The following is a 17929-nucleotide window of genomic DNA, read 5'->3' on the forward strand; positions in this document are numbered from 1 at the left end:
ATCCGCAGTTAATCGTTCAAACAGTGGTAAGCGCGAGTTACATTTACCGACGTGCAGTAGTGTGCGTGTGAGATTTACTGGCGGTTGCTGGCGTCAGACTCCACGAACTTAGCCCCGGTTTGAGTGTTCGGCCTAACTTGTTACTGTCGCGAGCTTTCTTGCCATTTAGCTCTAATTTAAGACTATTCAAACATTTTCGAAGGCATTTGTTAAGTCTTTAACCCCTTACCGCATACGATACCATATATGGACGACCAAGTTTACATTTTTTTTACAAGCTATCGGTATGTAATATTTAAAAAATCAGACCATTAACAGAACCAAAATTTCATTGGGAAACGGAAGGTAATTAATTAATTCATGTCAAAAGACAGTTGTCAAATATTTTTAAAGTTATGTTGAGCGCGTGAGGCGGACCAAGTGCAGTGAAATAAGTCTTACTTTGTAATTTCAAAATAAATACCATAAAGGTGAGTAAACGCTTGAAAAAAAATATTATAGTATTCTTTAATATTTCTTTTATGCGGTGATTGTTTGATTTTTGCTTTGTGTTGCATATTTTCACGTAATTTTCAACTTTTTCAAAATTGCCATATTTGGCTTCGTATGCATTATAATCAAAAGTGACACTGTCATATTTGGCTTGGTATGCATTGAAGGCTTCTTTCTCTTTTGTTTTATAAATGGACCCAGCACGCTTTTATGGCACTGCAAAGCATGTGAACAATTCCAAATGATGGTGATATTGATTCGGATTGTGACGATAATTGTAATATTGGCTCCATTCGTTTACCTCCAAAAAGACACATTATTATACCAGAATCAGAATCAGATTTTGAAGATGACGTCCCTCTGATAAATTTTCAGACGGCAACAACTTCCAAATCTAAACACTATATGATTTCAAATTGGCCGTTTCCGAACATATGCGAAAGGCTGGAAAAGCTGTTATGAAAAAGAAACGTGGTCGTCCATCGAGCATTCTTGGAACTCCGACATCCAGTAGGGGTGGCACCCCCTCCTATTTTCCTGAATCTCCGGCTCCCGCAAAAAAGGCACGAAAAAAGCCAGCTCGACATCAAGACTTACCTTTGGAGTCCGTGCGAACCGATTGGATTGGCCATTTTCCAATTTGGATGAAGAACGCCCGTCAAATATGTCAAAATTGCTCTAAATTTCGTTCTTTCACACTATGTGAAAAATGTAATATTTATCTGTGTTATAATGATAAACGTAATTGTTTCAAAGAATTTCACCAAGAATAAAATTTTTCAAAGTTTCGTTAGTCCTAAATGCATACGAAGCCAAATTTGGCCGAAGGTTATATGTCTAGAATGCATACGAAGCCATATATGGCGTTAATTAATAACTTTTGAATTATAAGTAAAAATTTTTTTTTGTTAATTTGATCTCATTAATTAAGCTTAAATAAACACATTTTTGCTAAAAAATATTTTTTATTTCATCTCTTTCATAATCCATGCAGTAAGGGGTTAATGACGTTATGTTAATTTATGGATTAAAGACAAAAATACGAGGAAGTCTTTTGAAAGTTTAGGTCAAAATGTGTACCTAATATCAACATACTTTATTTTGCTCTGGTAACGGAAAACATTCACATTCCAATTTTCTTATGACAAAGATTTTTCTACGAGAGCTTGGATCTAAGAGTCAATAGCTTAATATTGCGGAGTTTGCACTAGCATTGCATATCGTTAACTGCAGCATGCAATCGCTCGTAAACTATCGCGCACATGGCGCAACAGAAATACTTTATGTAACCGTTTCTCTGTAACCCGGAAATATTATAAACAGCCAAAACATATAAGATTTCCGTTAATGTATTTTTAACCAATATAAGTTAGTGTTTAGAACTAGCTAATGAGCCACTTCACGCCCGGATAATTAATGTAGCTTTTATGTTCTTCTGACGTTTTGGGTTTATAAGTTAAGAGGATGCATTCGAATATTCATCACGAACTGGACGTTGTTGCAGTGAGCATGAAATCCATGTATTCTCCAGTTGGATCATCTTCACTCAGAGCAATAAATCTTAGTTTGAAGTCTAACCTCTCACCCCGCACTTGCATACAATACTATATCTAGTGAAGTATGTACCTTAAATCAGTTACCTACTTGCAGAAGGATCACTTTGATATTTACGTATTAATATATTTTTTTATAAGTCTTTTATCACCCATGACGACTGGTTACACATTTTTTAAAATTAATATTTAATTTAAATCTATCGAATACAAATCATGTTTTTCCTCTAAGTTTCAGTTATACCTACTTGAATATAACAATTAACCTCAACATGTACCAAAAGGTATCCGTGGAGATCAAAGGGGGAGGCCTATGTTCAGCAGTGGACGTCCTATGGCTGAGATGATGATGATGATGTACGAAAACGCCTATCGTGAAGTCAACCAAGTCAATCATGAACATTGTTTACCGCCCCAGCTTGTAGTAACTGAACCTTCTGCACATAATATGCAGTTGTATGTACAGCGCACGTGTTCTGGACGGGAAACAGACGCGTCCTGCGGGAGCGCTTCCCCAGATAACAGTACTTTACGACCACCGACCACCAGCCGCCATTACATGCACTGACAGACAACACACGTTCAGATATTCTTTACTATCATATTTTTGTTATTAGGACGATTCCGGACGTCCTATGTATGCGAATCAATGCGAACTCTATGCGAAGCGAATTCAAAAATTCGCATCTACATCTCTTACATAGGACGCACCGTTAGGCATTTTGTCTAGTAGATATCTTATTCGAAAAAATGTTTAGGTTTTTTCTGATCAAATTGCGTAACAAGACCTCAGGGGTGTCGTGTCTGGCACTCGTGTATTCAATGTACGATTTACCGAAATTGAGTCAGTTGTTCTAGATTTTTTCTTTTTTCATTTGGGTTGACCACATTTTACTTTATGTGAGCTGAGTATCGTGCCTGGCGCTCATCAATTCTTGCGAATGGGTGGTCTGGTTTAGTTCAACATTGCCTTCTTTATTTAGCTGAGAGCTTTTGATAATTTTGATTATTTAACTTGATTCAATTATAAGAAAAGAAGAAAAGGAAAATCTCTTTGCGTTTTTCTATACGACGAATCAAGTCATAATTAAATTCATATGAATTATTATTTTGTCGGGGCATTTTGGTAATTAAATGAAATAATTCAAGTTATTTGTACGTTAACAGTACGTTGTTGGTAGTGTTCACAACTTGCGCAACTTCTCGCCGGATTGCTTCGAATCCCGTACGAAGTAAATATTTGTATGACCCAGTGCCAGTTGTTCCGGATATGGCTGTTTATGCAGTTGAGGTTTATTTCTATACGGTGTAATACGTACCTTTTTGGGAATCGACAGAAAGTATAGTAACTCGAGAGTTTGTTAAAAAAATTGCTTTATTTTTGCAATGGATTTCTTTGCCGGTCGAGTGTGCTCCACCCCTAGTAAATCTTTGTGCCTCCAGAAGGGTCACGGTTGCCATAGAAATGCCATAAAGCCAGCAGATACCCGCCTAATGTTATGAGATGTAGCCCTCTCACAAATTGACCGGCCGCCGCCGTGCGCCGCACTCCCAGACATCGAGTAATCGCAACATTCATCAAGCTGAGAGCTCTCCTCACTTTTATTGTGATTATTTGTTGGTTTCCTTTGTGGAACTAACTAACATCGGATCTCGTTTAGTCTTTGTTTCAGGACAAGTACTTTACTTAACCAGTATTGTGTACGTCAATACAGCGCTGTTAGAGAAATGAGTTTTTGTGCTGATTGATGTAAGAAACTACAATTTACAAAATATTCCGTAGTTATGCTTCTTTATGCTATATTTTTTGCTAGGTCATATTTGGAAATAATTGCAATTGTATCTGAAGAATATCGTTAGTTATTTGTAAACATGGTGGTGTTTGTTTCGTTATGAAACCACCTGATCCCTGTAACTAGAAACACGATGTCGTACCGCGTCGCGTCGTGCGATACCGAGTGGCGCCGATTTGCGTGGAATAGCTGCGAGCCGCGGTGTCCCAGCTTTTGTAAACAGATACCAATTCAGGCGAGGATCTAAGCTTTCAGGGTGTGATGTCACTGTCAGCGACTTTAATTTATTCTAACGATAATACGAGCTAGTAAACATTGTTGGCAGAAGTAAAATTACATACTTGCAAAACATATAAATTATGTAAATTGCTGTAAACAAAACGATCCAGTTCCACCTGGCTGTAACTTTTTGACACACAAAGATGAGTACCTATACCTATATGTTATCCTTCCACGGGAAGCGTTCGAAAATATAGGAAGTCAGTGTTATCAGTGAACGCTCGATTTCCCCGCTAGTAGAGACACCGCGCGTCGCCCGCGCGTCGTCGCTATCAATTCGCACGCATTCGGCGCTCGATTGAATTACCGCAGTGTTTTGCGGCTCGAATAAAATGTAAATGAAACGATCGCAATCCTGTTACCCACGGATCGATGCGGACGACTTGCCTGGGGATGCACACAGACACACGCCTGTATGTACACGAGCTTTGTGTGTATGTGTGCTGTTGCTTAGCATTTTGTAGCCTGTTTGTGGTTCTGGAAGATATGGAAGTCAAGTTTTTAGAAGCTTGCTTAGCTTACTGAGGCATCGATGCGCGGAAATCATGTATTACAACTTCTACTGTCTTACAGTATGGAATGCAATAAAGGATTTCATTACGAAAAGCGGCTAGTTCAAAAGTGCTCTAAACTTAAATTAGATCGAATAATATAAAAAATCTTATCACATTCTTATTTCCTAACGGTGCAGTTTTACTAAAATAAAAAGTTAAGCGATGTATCAAAGTTTTTATTCCATTTCGCGGTGTGTCGAGTGTTGGCGCCAACGCGCAGCTCCATGGATGGAATATTTATGGCGCCCAAACTAGTTTGTTTCTAATCCACTGAGCATTTACATTAATTAAGACGAAAAATTAATATTCTTACGACTTGACATGTATGAACGTCCGAAAATAATTATACCGTTGATATTATTTTAGTGGGCGAAACATTTTGATGAGTAAATTATTATAAGCTGTTATGAACGTTTTATTAACTTTTGGATTTGAATATTGTAATAATCTACGAGGCTTGATATGATGTATATAGCCAATAGACCACTGTGGTGAATTGTCTGACTTTCTTTTTTAATTCCATCACTTTGTGAAATTGATCTATCTAGTATTTTACAAACGTAACGTAGCAGTTGATCACATCAATTCAAGTTCAGGAGTAAAATACGAATTACATACAAAAAACAGCATTAAATTAGATTGTTACTTATAAATAAGTAGTATACTAAATGACCATGAAACTAAAGAGATCAAAACAAATCGGTCTGTCACTCATCACCACATACACGCCAGCATTTAGCGGTCCGTTAGTCGCATAGCTAATTAGTTCCCATCTCTTTATGCTAATGTCGCCCTGGTACCTTCGCGGCCTGACGCTAAGTATTACTCATTAAGAAGATTATAGCTGTTCACTGTATTTACCTTGATTGATGGCAATTTATGACAATTATTACAGAAGACAATGTCGATATTTTTCTAAAAATCATTTAAATCAAGATGAAAATTCCACTTAATGGAGATGGATGCCAAAGTGTCTCGTCTTCAAGATTTACGGAGCGAAAAACAAACAGCATTTTTCTCTCAATTGAAAAACTTGGTATCCCGTCCTAAAGAAAGTAAATCGGGGTCACAAAGTTAGTGGGGTGTATCCCGGAGCAGCCGTAACATTTGACAACAGATATTATGATAAACCCTTGTGGCGCACATGTTCGAAGTTTGTTCTCAAAGAAACCTCCCGATCCCAATGCTTCACACGTCTGATAGTTTGCGAGCTTAACTGGAGTTTGAGAGCGTTGGGAACTATTTACCATATCAAGTTTGTTGGTCGTTATCAATTAGCTGCTGACCGTCAGTGGGACGTTATGGGCGAGTGGCGTCTTCACTGTAAGTTATCTCGCCACGAGTGTTGGATAAGTGGCTATTACTTGCTTCACTTGACTTTGGGATAGGAGAGTAGTTTGTATCAAGTAAATTGATTTGAAGGAGCAGAATATGATTAAAGCACAATTCAATTTGATGAAACTTTGGAATCATTGAATAAATTCCGTTACTTAGATAAGTTCGAGAATAATAAGATAATTCTAACGTGCCTTATGTACGTGGTACATAATGTTACGAAGGCAGCGCTGTAAACACGCGGGGCCGCATTATGATGGATGCGCGCGCGCGGGCCGCATGCCTAATTAAGTAATTAAGATGGAGAGATAGGCCGATTGTAGATACTGGCTTTGATACATAGCTTTGGCAGTAGAACAAGTCTACGCAGTCCTCAAAAAAAGAAAGTGCTTTAATGATTATTGCTATCGCCTTGTAGGGTGTTCTCTAATAGTCATTGCAGCAATGCACGTTGTTTCTCAGATATTAATTCACAAATTTTATCTTTATTGTATCGATAATAATCAATTTCCGTTCGTATTGCAAGAGAAGTAATTATTAGTTTTATGTTTTACAAGTCTCGTGTTCTACCAGTAATTTACAACAGTTTAATATCCTATGTACCATTAAGCCTCTATAGCTGAGACTAGTTTAGGTATGATGCACTATAAAATATTGAAGTGGTAATCAATTTTAATGGACGAAGATTTATTGTAATGTGTTCTTGAATAACGATAGCACACCATCCTTTAATCGTCTGGTTAAAATACTTAAACAATTAAAAGATAGAGCAGCTTAAGTTTACAGTGACGATGTTAATGTAGATTTTCAAGTACCTATAAACCAATAGGCTATATTCCCTGCGTTATACTACAACCCTTGTTAAATAAACGCTATTATTCAGTTAACAGTTGAAAAGGATCCAGGAACGTATTTAACCGAGTTCAGTGTGCCGTCGTATCTCGCAGGGGCTCCACATCCGCTCGTTGTGGTTTCTGCGGACAATTAAAACATTACGACGCGTCCGTACCGTATGGCTCTGCACCGTACCGCGTCGTACCGTGCCACACCGTGCCATTTAGGCCGTGTTATTACATTAGAGCCACGTGGTAAATGTGTGATGCCTCTACATACATTCGTACTGACGCATGCCAGCCTGCCCGGCAATAGAATTTCAGCGGAGACACGTGAGTAGGGATGCTTCCCACTTTTGCAGATAATTGTGCTCAGCAGGACAGTTTTACTTATACTATTTGTGGTTTTTTGTTTAGACTGATGTTTGTTAGCAAGACTAAGTAAGTACATAGTTTGTAAAGAAAGAAAGAAAATCACCTTCGAAAATCTTCTTCTAGGACGATGGCGTACCTACATTAAAAGGGTTGTTTAAAAACGTCCAGGAAGAACAGCAATCTTTACAATTTGTCAAATTATTAAAGTATACGAGTACAAACAATAGAAGACCACGCAAATGGTATAAAATTACGTTGAAAAGACTTATGCAAAATCACGACTAGGAAATTACAGGAAAAGGAAGCTAATTGTTTGTGAATGCATTCGCTTCTATTCTCTATAGCAGCTATTGCAGTCAGTTTCCTGCGAACTAGAAAATTATCCTGTCACTGAGACCTAGCGGCCGAGACTGTTTATTTATATAATTACATGCTTTTGAAAATTGAGCCAATTTACCCAAGAAGCTTTACATTCAAGACAAGCTAATATCGACCTTATTTAGTTGAGATAAGAGTGTGTGGACGTGCACTTGGTTTGTGCAGCACAAGTCTCCCTGAGGGCGAGTCGGCGTGCTTGCAATTATAACGCAGTTGTTCGGCCACAACCGATCGTTAGGCGACTGCTACCGGCGACACGCTCAAGACGAACAAACATTGCTGTTATCCAACTCCACTAATTTCTTCCTACTAACGGTCATACAATTACACAGAAAACTTCATGTCTTCTATTAATAATCGTTGCCGCCATCTTTGAAGTTTCCGAGTGATATATTAGTCGATTATCGGCTACAGATAATCTATCAATCTGCTATCGATTAATCAGTTTTTTATGATCCACTTACGCTAATACATTTATCATAATCAAGTTTTGCTACCAATAATTTATAACGTGATGAGAAATTATTGTTTTTGACTTTCTGTCGAGTGATTACTAAACATTCCGATATGTACCCTATCTAAGTATGTTAATTTCGTATGTATGCTAATAGGGCAGGTTAATCGAATGCAGTTTGTCGAATAGGATAATTAAGTGCTCATTTTGCTCATGTATTAGCATCTGATAAAGTAACATTGATAATTATGTGCTTGATGATTCCTACGAAGGAATAATACGTGTCGTTATCATCTTACTATTTTGACAATGACAAAAGTACGTTTTATCTCATTCAAATGTTTTAACGAAGTAGATTAACTTTCCTCTTACCCGCTTTTTCTGTTCCACGCTTATTATTTTGGTTGGTAAATAAATTGACACTAAATTATTGACCTACAACTACACCAAACATAATGAACAAGAACTCTACGTCATAAAATACAGTTAGACTGTATAAAAACTCGTTTTGACAGATCAATAGGCTCCAACGGTGTTAATTAGGTAAAATAAGCGAGTTAATTAGCAGTCAATAGCGGAACAACTCGCAGAAACGTGTTAATCTCAATGCGCACAGATTGACTCGCGGCCACGACCTCACACTCGGCAACACCATGCAGAAGGACAACGCGAACAACATATTGATAATGATTAATATAATAATGATATAATTGATTTTATGTTGGTTCGGTGCTTCTGACGTTTCGGTTTTGGTCTATTTGACGTTACTTCACGCGTATTTTTTTTTAGATTTCTTATTTTTCTATGATTTTATCTTTCACGTCACTGGTCACTTTGGCCCTTTAACTCTACATTTCTACAGGTTGTCAAGACCTTTCAAAACCATCATTTATGAAAAATCGTGAAAAATACTGTAGAAAATTCGTTATGGTTACCGCAATCACAGAGGAAATAAAATAATTCTCCTATGTTGCTAAGAATTGTGTGGAATGCACCTTCTGACTTGTTGTATCATTAGAACATCGCGGAGGCACGTCCTAGCTTTATGTGAGACGTTGTGAATTAACTCCACAACTGAACCGACTGCGGTGAGCCTGGCGCCTTTAATTAACTGCTCCTATTTATAGCAGCGAATCTCTGTTTACTTTCATACTTTCCTATCATTTTCACAATACTGGTAACCATACCCTGGATTGTAAACAACACATAATAAATGATTCACTGATAAACAAACACAGGCATAAAACAGTTTTAGGTTCAAATCAGATAATCGTATAATCCATTCCGATCGCAGAATACAAAATTAGTTGTTTCGGGATATCATGCAAACAGTTTTAGTAATGAATTATCCATTGATTTCCTACTAACGTTGATGTTATGTGCCATCAAATGAAGCGATACGATCGTGTGCTAGTGACGTGCCGTTAGCTGTAGTGGCGCATCGATATCGATATCTGAACAAACGTCCCTAACGTGTGGACACGATTACGTGCGATCACATAATATGCCCCCATAACCGAGAGCTTTATGAATGTGATGCTCATATCGTTGTATGGGACTCATATTGACAATCAGTAGCATGGCTTTCGTATCACACAATTTGTTTCGGTGATCAATTGGGTGTTCAATCAGTTAACTTTCATTTGTTCGCTTTGAACATTGGACCGTGTTAAGATTAATGAAGTTATCCAAGAATAAGAAGTAATAATAAGGCTTCTAAATCTAATTTAATCTATGATAATGAGTGAAAGTTACTTTCACGTAACTCTAGACAGCCATTCGATAATAACCCGACAACTGATTAAAACTTATTACTTTGTTATGAAGGCATGTTTTGTAGTCCTTTTTACAAAACTCTGTCAGATTGGATCCAAATACATCCGGTGTTATAAGGTTCAAGTTCTTGTAAATAAATCTTCATCCATAATACCGTGTAATTGTTTTCAAACAAACATGATGGGCTGAAAATAAAGGCTCCTCAATTTTTCTCTTATTATAAAACTAACAGTGGTTTATCCATCCAATAGAGCAGCGTTTCCCAAACTTTGTTGTACTGTGACCCGGTAAATTTCATACTCCTCCTTCGTGACCCACTTAAGATTTTGGACCCACTGAAATAGGTATTAGGCAAAATAAAACACATATATTGACAGTTTCATCCTGAGGTCTGGGTCTAATAATGTCAAAATCGAATAGAAATCGAATCGCAATATGATCGCAATAGCAGTTTTAACCATATCGGGCATTCTGCTACTAATAAAAGACCAATCGTATTCCAACGACATTCGATTGGTTTTCGATTGGTCTTCTATTTTGGTGATTTTGTTCTACACGGTAGTTTGTTCTACAATCATAATATTGCAATCGTAAGTCATTTGTTTGTTTGTTTTCATTTTGTAGCAGACAAAATGATTCATTATTGAATGACAGAAAAGGATAAAAACGTTTATTTCAAAGGAAAAATAGCGGAATGCCACATACGCTTCAATCGTAATCGAGTCGGGATTGGATCGCAGTCGAACCGAGTCGAACGTGAATCGTATGTAGCTTAAGTAAAATTAGGAGAATCGGACCCCTGATTCGACTTCAAGTCTGTTTCTATATTTATTTTTGAGTTACACTAGTGTTGAAAACCCTGCTTCCCATTTATAGGTTGTGATAAAAGGCATTAAAAATTGTATTGCTTGATTATATAGCTATATGCCAACGCAGCAACGGTCGAGTTTATTACGGGCTAGGACAATAATGCAATAAAAAACGTACACAGCTGCGCAGATTTTACTAATTTCGGCAACTTAAAAGGTACTTTGTATACCTTAATTGTTGTCGTTATTAAGAGTGGGTGTGATGCTAGATGGTACTTATTTAAAATATGGAGACAATGCTGCGACCCGGTATTTTTTCTTCGCGACCCGGTACCGGGTCGCGACCCACCATTTGGGAAACGCTGCAATAGAGCTATCCAAGTTAATATGGTGTAATTTGTCCATGGTCTCGAGTGGTCTCGGGTCCCGTTACACTGCGATGTTATACGTCGATTGTTCTCATATTTCTGCTATGAAGTCACTGCTCAACGTATGGCATAGCTTTGTTTTGTGAGCATCACATACTTCTGAAGCTGTGCTATAGATATGTAAATAAAGTTATACAGAAAACAAACAAAACATATGAATGTTAAATAGTAAAACAACATGGCGCCAGGGAGCCGCGTGGATCTCCGTCAAGAGACTGTAACACATCTCTAAAGTAACAAATCTCTCCGTAAATTGTGATTTTAGCAGAATCCAGCGAGTTCTGTTAGCAAATTACGTGATTTTTCATTTAAATTGTCTTCTTCACTTAGAGCTAATTGTTGTTTCTGTCAACTAATTTAAGGTTTTAGAACTAACTGCAAAATGTGCTTCATTTTCATAAAGTTGGTTTTAGCAGTACTTAGGTGTCTGGGTTTTAACCAACTTAATATTATAATATTTTTTTAGAAGGTTATTTAGGCTAGCGTAGCTTAGCCTTCGCTGTGTAATGGGCTCAGTCGTCAATCTTTGTCGTGGGCGCATGACGGCTATCACTCTCACATATCGGTCACACCCACAAAACTTACTTTTTTGGAACACATTCAGACTATACCAAAAATAACGTTTATGCCTATAACAATAAAATCTGAAATCAAGTAATAAAGCAAAAGTGTATTTACAAACCGTACAAGGTATCACAGTAACTTCCATGTTTGTTTTAACACAATCATATTTGGGCTCAAGTATTTGGTATAACAACGGGAGGTACGATGTTTTATTAATGTTTATTTTTAAAAGGCGGTTGTTTGACGAAAGTAAATGAATTCTGTATTTACAGTTCTCGTTGGTTTCATCCGTACCTCATTTTAATATCGCTCATGTAATATCTCCGCTATTGACTGTTGTGCAGACAATGTTACCCCAGACTTGGATCCCAGACTTTCCGATTAACTGGAGTACATTGACTGTCGGCTTCCTGCGACTTTCGCTCCGACTTCCTATAATAGTGCACATCTCTCAGGCTTCGCGTAGACGGCAGCGTTTAGTTTTAATATTGCAATGCCTATAGGAGCTTCACTGACGTTGTATGAAGTGCTTTAAACAAGAGCAGATAAAATACAGTAGGTTGACTTCTATTATTTGGAATATATATTTTTTGAATAACTTAATGATCAGGGCTATTAATTATCTTTTGGTCATCATCATCATCCTCCGAGCCTTTTCCCAATCACGTTGGGGTCGGCTTCCAGTCTAACCGGATTCAGCTGAGTACCAGTGCTTTACAAGAAGCGACTGCCTATCTGACCTCCTCAACCCAGTAACCCGGGCAACCCGATACCCCTTGGTTAGACTGGTGTCAGACTTTCTGGCTTCTGACTACCCGTAACGACTGCCAAGGATGTTCACTGACAGCCGGGACCTACAGTTTAACGTGCCATCCGAAACACAGTCAATGGTGTCTAAGATATACTTAGAAAGTACATACAAACTTAGAAAAGTTGCATTGGTACTTGCCTGACCTGGGATCGACCCCGCGCCCTCATACTTGAGGTTGGTCCTTTACCCACTAGGCCACCACGACTAACTACGACTATTAATTATCTTTTGGTATGATGCGAATATTCAAACATTATATATTTTAATTAATTTAAATAAAAATGTGATCCACTCAGTAGATGAAGTTCAAGTTTCTTAAAACGTCTGTCTTAAAACTAATTAGTCTAAGTATCACGCTTAAACTTTGCCAATAAACCTCTATCCACTGCATACATTGTGAATAAGTTTCTTCACCATTTTGTTCTAAGCTACAAGTACCAGCGACTACTGAAACAAGTACCGAAAATAAAATAAAAGTGCAGCGCTGCACTCGTAAACGTAACAGACTATTTGTCTGCGTCGTAAAACTTCTGCGTTGCCTCGCGCGTGGGGCGGCGCAAGTAGCGGCGGGTGCGGTGCGGTGCGGTAGTGGGCGCAATACCGCAGACTCACTTAAAACTTGCCGCTCAGCCTTCGGAAAAATGTTATGCCTTGTTTATAGTAATAGCTGTTGTTCACCATCTAGTGTAACGTTATAAGCTCTAGTTCTGCAGCTCGTGTTAATAGCACTGGAGCTGTTATATTTTTCAGGAGTTCTTTTAATAGTTTTAGGAGTAGATTGGATATAATGCACAACATTACCCGGAATTCTTCTTTTTTACTGCTGATTGAATAATAAAACTTAAAATTTTTGCCCTCTAACTAACTTCTACATCCGAAATATCTGGCTGGTTTGTCTTCTAAGATTATCATAAAGTCCGAGTATAATCCATGTAGTAATGTGTGTTGTATGTTGTTGCAGGCGGAGGAACTGAACTCGCTGGTGGGAGATGCTTTCCGAATGGCGTTCGCCTCGCAGCTGCAGCCCTCCGCGCCGCTCTGGGTAAGGATAACCAATTCGTATTTGTTTCTCAACAAAACTGCTATACTCCTTTATCTTTGTCTGTATATGATTTTTTCTCCGACACGCATATTTCAGAGTTTCAGGCCCAACGCATTCTGTGATATTGAATAGAATTAAGTAACCTAGAAATTGAACGCAAGATCTCTAACAACGCTGTAACGTTAACCAGGAAACCTACAAACTGCATCATTATTAAACGTAACCACAGCTCCTTGCGAGCTATTAATAACGTAACATCTAATATTATTACGAGCTCAAGTTTAATATCTGCTGTGTACACTGCACACGTTTAGTGCAGGTAACATTAGCGATGATTTAGTGTTTACCTCCTGCGCGCTCCTGGCACCCTAGTACTTGCTGCATATGGTGACAATGTTATTTGTGCACGTTTTATTAAAACAAAAAATGGGTCCTAGGACTTAGGTAGCTTTAAAGTCTAGTACATAATAAATACACTATGATAATATTTGTATTTAAAATTATAATGTTTCGCCACTGTTAGACCGGGAGCTATGCGCAGAAAAGTAGTCCCTATCTGTCACAGCAATGCTAGCTTGTTTTACCGGATTTTTTACATCATTCTAACGCATAATATCAATAGATTAGAGAACTGGACAGCTTATCATTAAAACTATCATTGGTCTCATCTGGTTTCATACGACGTGACGTGTGATGCCACTGTCATTACTGTAATTAATTTTGTCTCCTCCCGTCTCGGATAGTTGACGGATATTATGCGGGTTCGGTTCCAGCCTCCAGTAATTTAAAGCAGTTAAAATAATAGTAGGTACAACTTGTGCGGTGACAATAATTATGGTAATTTATAGTTTTAAATAAAATAAAAAATATATAATCGCAAAGTGAATCGCTTTATCTGCTCTGGACGGGTGGTACCATGTCAATGTGACATTTTCTGTTAAATTATTATGTTTTACATACCGGTTTGAAAAAACTGGTATTATAAAAAGCGTTGTTTAATAACAGCGTCGTAAACATAATTTATACGAGATTACGAGAAGGCATTGTTTATAGCTGATTTTAAAATAAATTTAAAACCTTCACACCTACACGTATAATTTAAGAATCCCCAAACAATTTAAGACCCATAAGACTACTTAAAAACGAATAAATCAAATTGAAGCAATCAATCAAAGAGGAGTAGCTGCGATAAACAAAAGCAGCGCAGTGTTTAGGCAAACCTATCAATATGGCGGCGGGTATGTATTATTAGCGGCGCTAAGCGGTCCCGGCTCCCGGTCTAACTCGCGGTAATCATATGTTATGAACTCTCTGCTTACTACTTATTGAGGAACAACATAAGTAGTTTGTTTTCGGGATGATGGGTTTGGCTTTTTTTGTTGGTTGATAATTTGTTGTCGGTAATTTGATGGAATGTGAGGTTCCTCGGAAAGAAAGTTCTGGGAAGAACTAACAACGACTCTCTTGAGCAAGAAATTGGTGAATGCAATTTGATGTTATAGTTGTTGTATAAAAATCTTGATTCAGTTTTTTTTTAATAAAATCTTGAGTCACAGTTCGCAGATATTACCCATTTCTAAACGAGATAGAAGAAAATTGCTAAAGAGGGTAATTTTACTATTATAGTATAAAGACATCTTTTTGTCCGAGATGTTAAAATCAAAATAAGTTACAAACCAATTAACTTACAATAGTACTTCTAGATTTGGAAATAACGGAACACTTTGGACAGCAAACGTAAAGATTAGAGTTACGCCAATAGTTGTGGAAGAGCGCGTCAAGTGTCGGAACTCCTCCGAGTCGAGATAAAACTGAAGGCTTCGACGTTCTAATGATTACGACGAGAGCGAAACTCCGACAACTCTCAACTTTGTCGGCTCCGACGCAGGTAAACGCTCTTAACGACACTTCAAAAATGTTTTATATTATTATTATATTCGGAGAAAAGAATTTATTCGCTTTACGTATAAAATTCAAGGGCCTCACATTTTCTGAAGATTTATACTAAAGTGTTCTTACAAAAGTAAGTTTATTTTATAAGTAGAGGGTGAGCATATTGGCAGACGGATTCGAAGCTGAAAAACTAAAACACTCAGCTACATTCAAATTCCGTACCTCAGCAACGGGGAAAGTAACAAAAAGTCCACATCATAAATCACAGAGCTCTCTGCACGTGTTCACAAAGTCACATTAGTTTGTCCTACATAATAGTTTTATATCTATCATCCTTGGGCTCCAAACTTTACCATCTGAATGGAAAACAACATTTTTACATGTGTACACCCGTGTGCTATTAACGTAGTAAATCGAATGATGACTTTTTATAGGTACGTGGAATTACAAGCTATACAACCTTTTAGGGTTAAAATGACCTAGCCAGCATACGTCTAACATATGATAACAATGTTATTTAAACCCCCACAAACAACATGAGACATGATGGTCATATTTCTCTCATTCTAATTCTAGTCACGTGCTGGTCTGCGCGGTCTATAATCTGGTGCATTTTGCTCCGTCCCTCCGATCCGGTCGGTCCGTCGGCCGGGTCGGTCCGACTTCGATTGAAACCGCGGCTGCCCCAGACTGTTGTGTAATTAAATTGTTGGATTTCACACTGAAGTTAGTCGTTGAGTTCGGTCGCCAGCACGTAGTTTTGATTGCTTGTTGAAAAGATTAAGTTGTGTTTCAGTTAATATGGCGTAGTTGAATTTAGTTAAAGTTAATTAAATACTCGTAATATTTTCTGGTGGTTTTCGATTTTTGGCGTGCCTTTTTGGAACACTATAAAATGCTCTAAATATAAATCATTTTATCTGACAACTATCGAATGCATTGGATAATAATTTCACACCAAATGGTGTTAAATCGTTTACGATGAAAGATATTGGTAAACTTAAACATTTTAAGAAAAAGAGGTTTAAGGGTCCATTAAAAGGATTATTTTTTTATTTTTAAAAAGATTTGGTATTTGGTGAAAATGTTGAATGAGTGACTTGGCAATTAAGGTGTTTAGTGCGCGCGGGCACGGCTCCCGCACGCGCAGATAACGCGCGATTTATTGCAACCTACACAGATAGGGTTGTCGAATATTTAAAACGCTTATAACATGTATTGATATATCAAAAAAAAAAAAAATTGTGTCAATCTGAAGTCCACCTGAAAACGTTACGCTGTTCATTCAATATAGCGTTAAGTTTAATGAGGTAAAATCATACAAGGAGACTCACCCATTTTGCGTAGTTGCCTGAAACAAAGAAAAAAATGAAATTAGCGTGGTTTTCTACACCGTTGTTTATTAATGTCCGACAAAGAACAGTGTCACAATGACTCTCAGATAATGTTTCTACCTTTCTTCGTCCCGTGGATGTTGTGTATGACATATTGTTGATTTCATGTGAATTATTCATGGCTATTAAATTATTCAATACGAAGACATTGTCTTTTTAGTTGTGATTGTTGCACGATGAATTATTATGAATGCTCTCGTATCTATTTGACATAATGTAATACTGCACTATTTTTTAGGTCGCAAAGGAATTGTAATTACTATACATAATTTACCCTATACAGTAGTTATTAAGCAGACAGCCTTGGAAAGGAGTCATGGACATTTATTTATTTGTGATGTAATTTGGCAACCCTGTTTGTCCATAACTTAGTCGAAGCGTATTGTTTAGATAAAGCACTCCTTACCATAAAACTTTACTGCTCTTTTTATTTTAAACCTTTCGTTTTTAAGGCACTGTCCCAGTTTTACATATTTTTTCATAATTTATTGTCAACTTTTTACTTCTTTTAATAATATTTAGACTCATTAAACTTCTGTGATTAGTTTTAGAACGCATCAAGTAAAATATTGCTCCAACCAATTAGCTAGCCGGTCTCCAAAAGATCATACTAATAAATCATAGATAATTAAGTATACAAACATTCCAACACTGTGTCAACTGTTAACCTGTCGCACACGACAACACACTCCGCACCCGTGACCTCTATACCTTGGAATCAGTTCACCACCGGTAGAAGTTGTCAGCGGAACACTTTCTAGCGCAGGAATTCAGTCCCGCTGTCCCCGTAATTAAATAACCCTGCCGTTCGGCGATACTGCCGGCTCGCACTAGCTTAATTACATCTTAAGCCTACGACTAATTCCAGTAATGAGTGCCCAGTGTAACGTGACACGTAACATACTACCGAACTAACTGTACGAGCACTAAGTTAGACGCGATGGGAGGTCAAGATAAAGTGGACAATGTCTACATTTGTACTGGCACGTCCATATTCAATCAGCTTATGTTAATATTAACGAGTGACGTCACAGCCGATGTCGCTACTAAGTTATTCCACATGAAATATGACGCTACTCAATCTGACATCTGTATAGTAAATTATATTAGAATTCATAATGAAGGATTATGTGAATAAATTACTTAAGAATTTTAATGTCTGCCTT

General features: G+C 37.6%; 1 protein-coding gene across 2 annotated transcripts in view; it reads left to right on the plus strand.

Moving 5' to 3' along the window:
- Positions 1-17929, plus strand: part of LOC110380376 (EGFR adapter protein) — a 114320-nt gene that overhangs the window by 80395 nt on the left and 15996 nt on the right. For both annotated transcript variants that reach the window (XM_049838689.2, XM_049838690.2), the window contains one exon: positions 13396-13476. In XM_049838689.2, coding sequence (XP_049694646.2) covers positions 13396-13476 — 81 coding nt within the window. The remainder of the gene's footprint in view (positions 1-13395; positions 13477-17929) is intronic.

This window comes from Helicoverpa armigera, chromosome 12 (genome assembly GCF_030705265.1).
Source record: "Helicoverpa armigera isolate CAAS_96S chromosome 12, ASM3070526v1, whole genome shotgun sequence".
NCBI lineage: Eukaryota > Metazoa > Arthropoda > Insecta > Lepidoptera > Noctuidae > Helicoverpa > Helicoverpa armigera.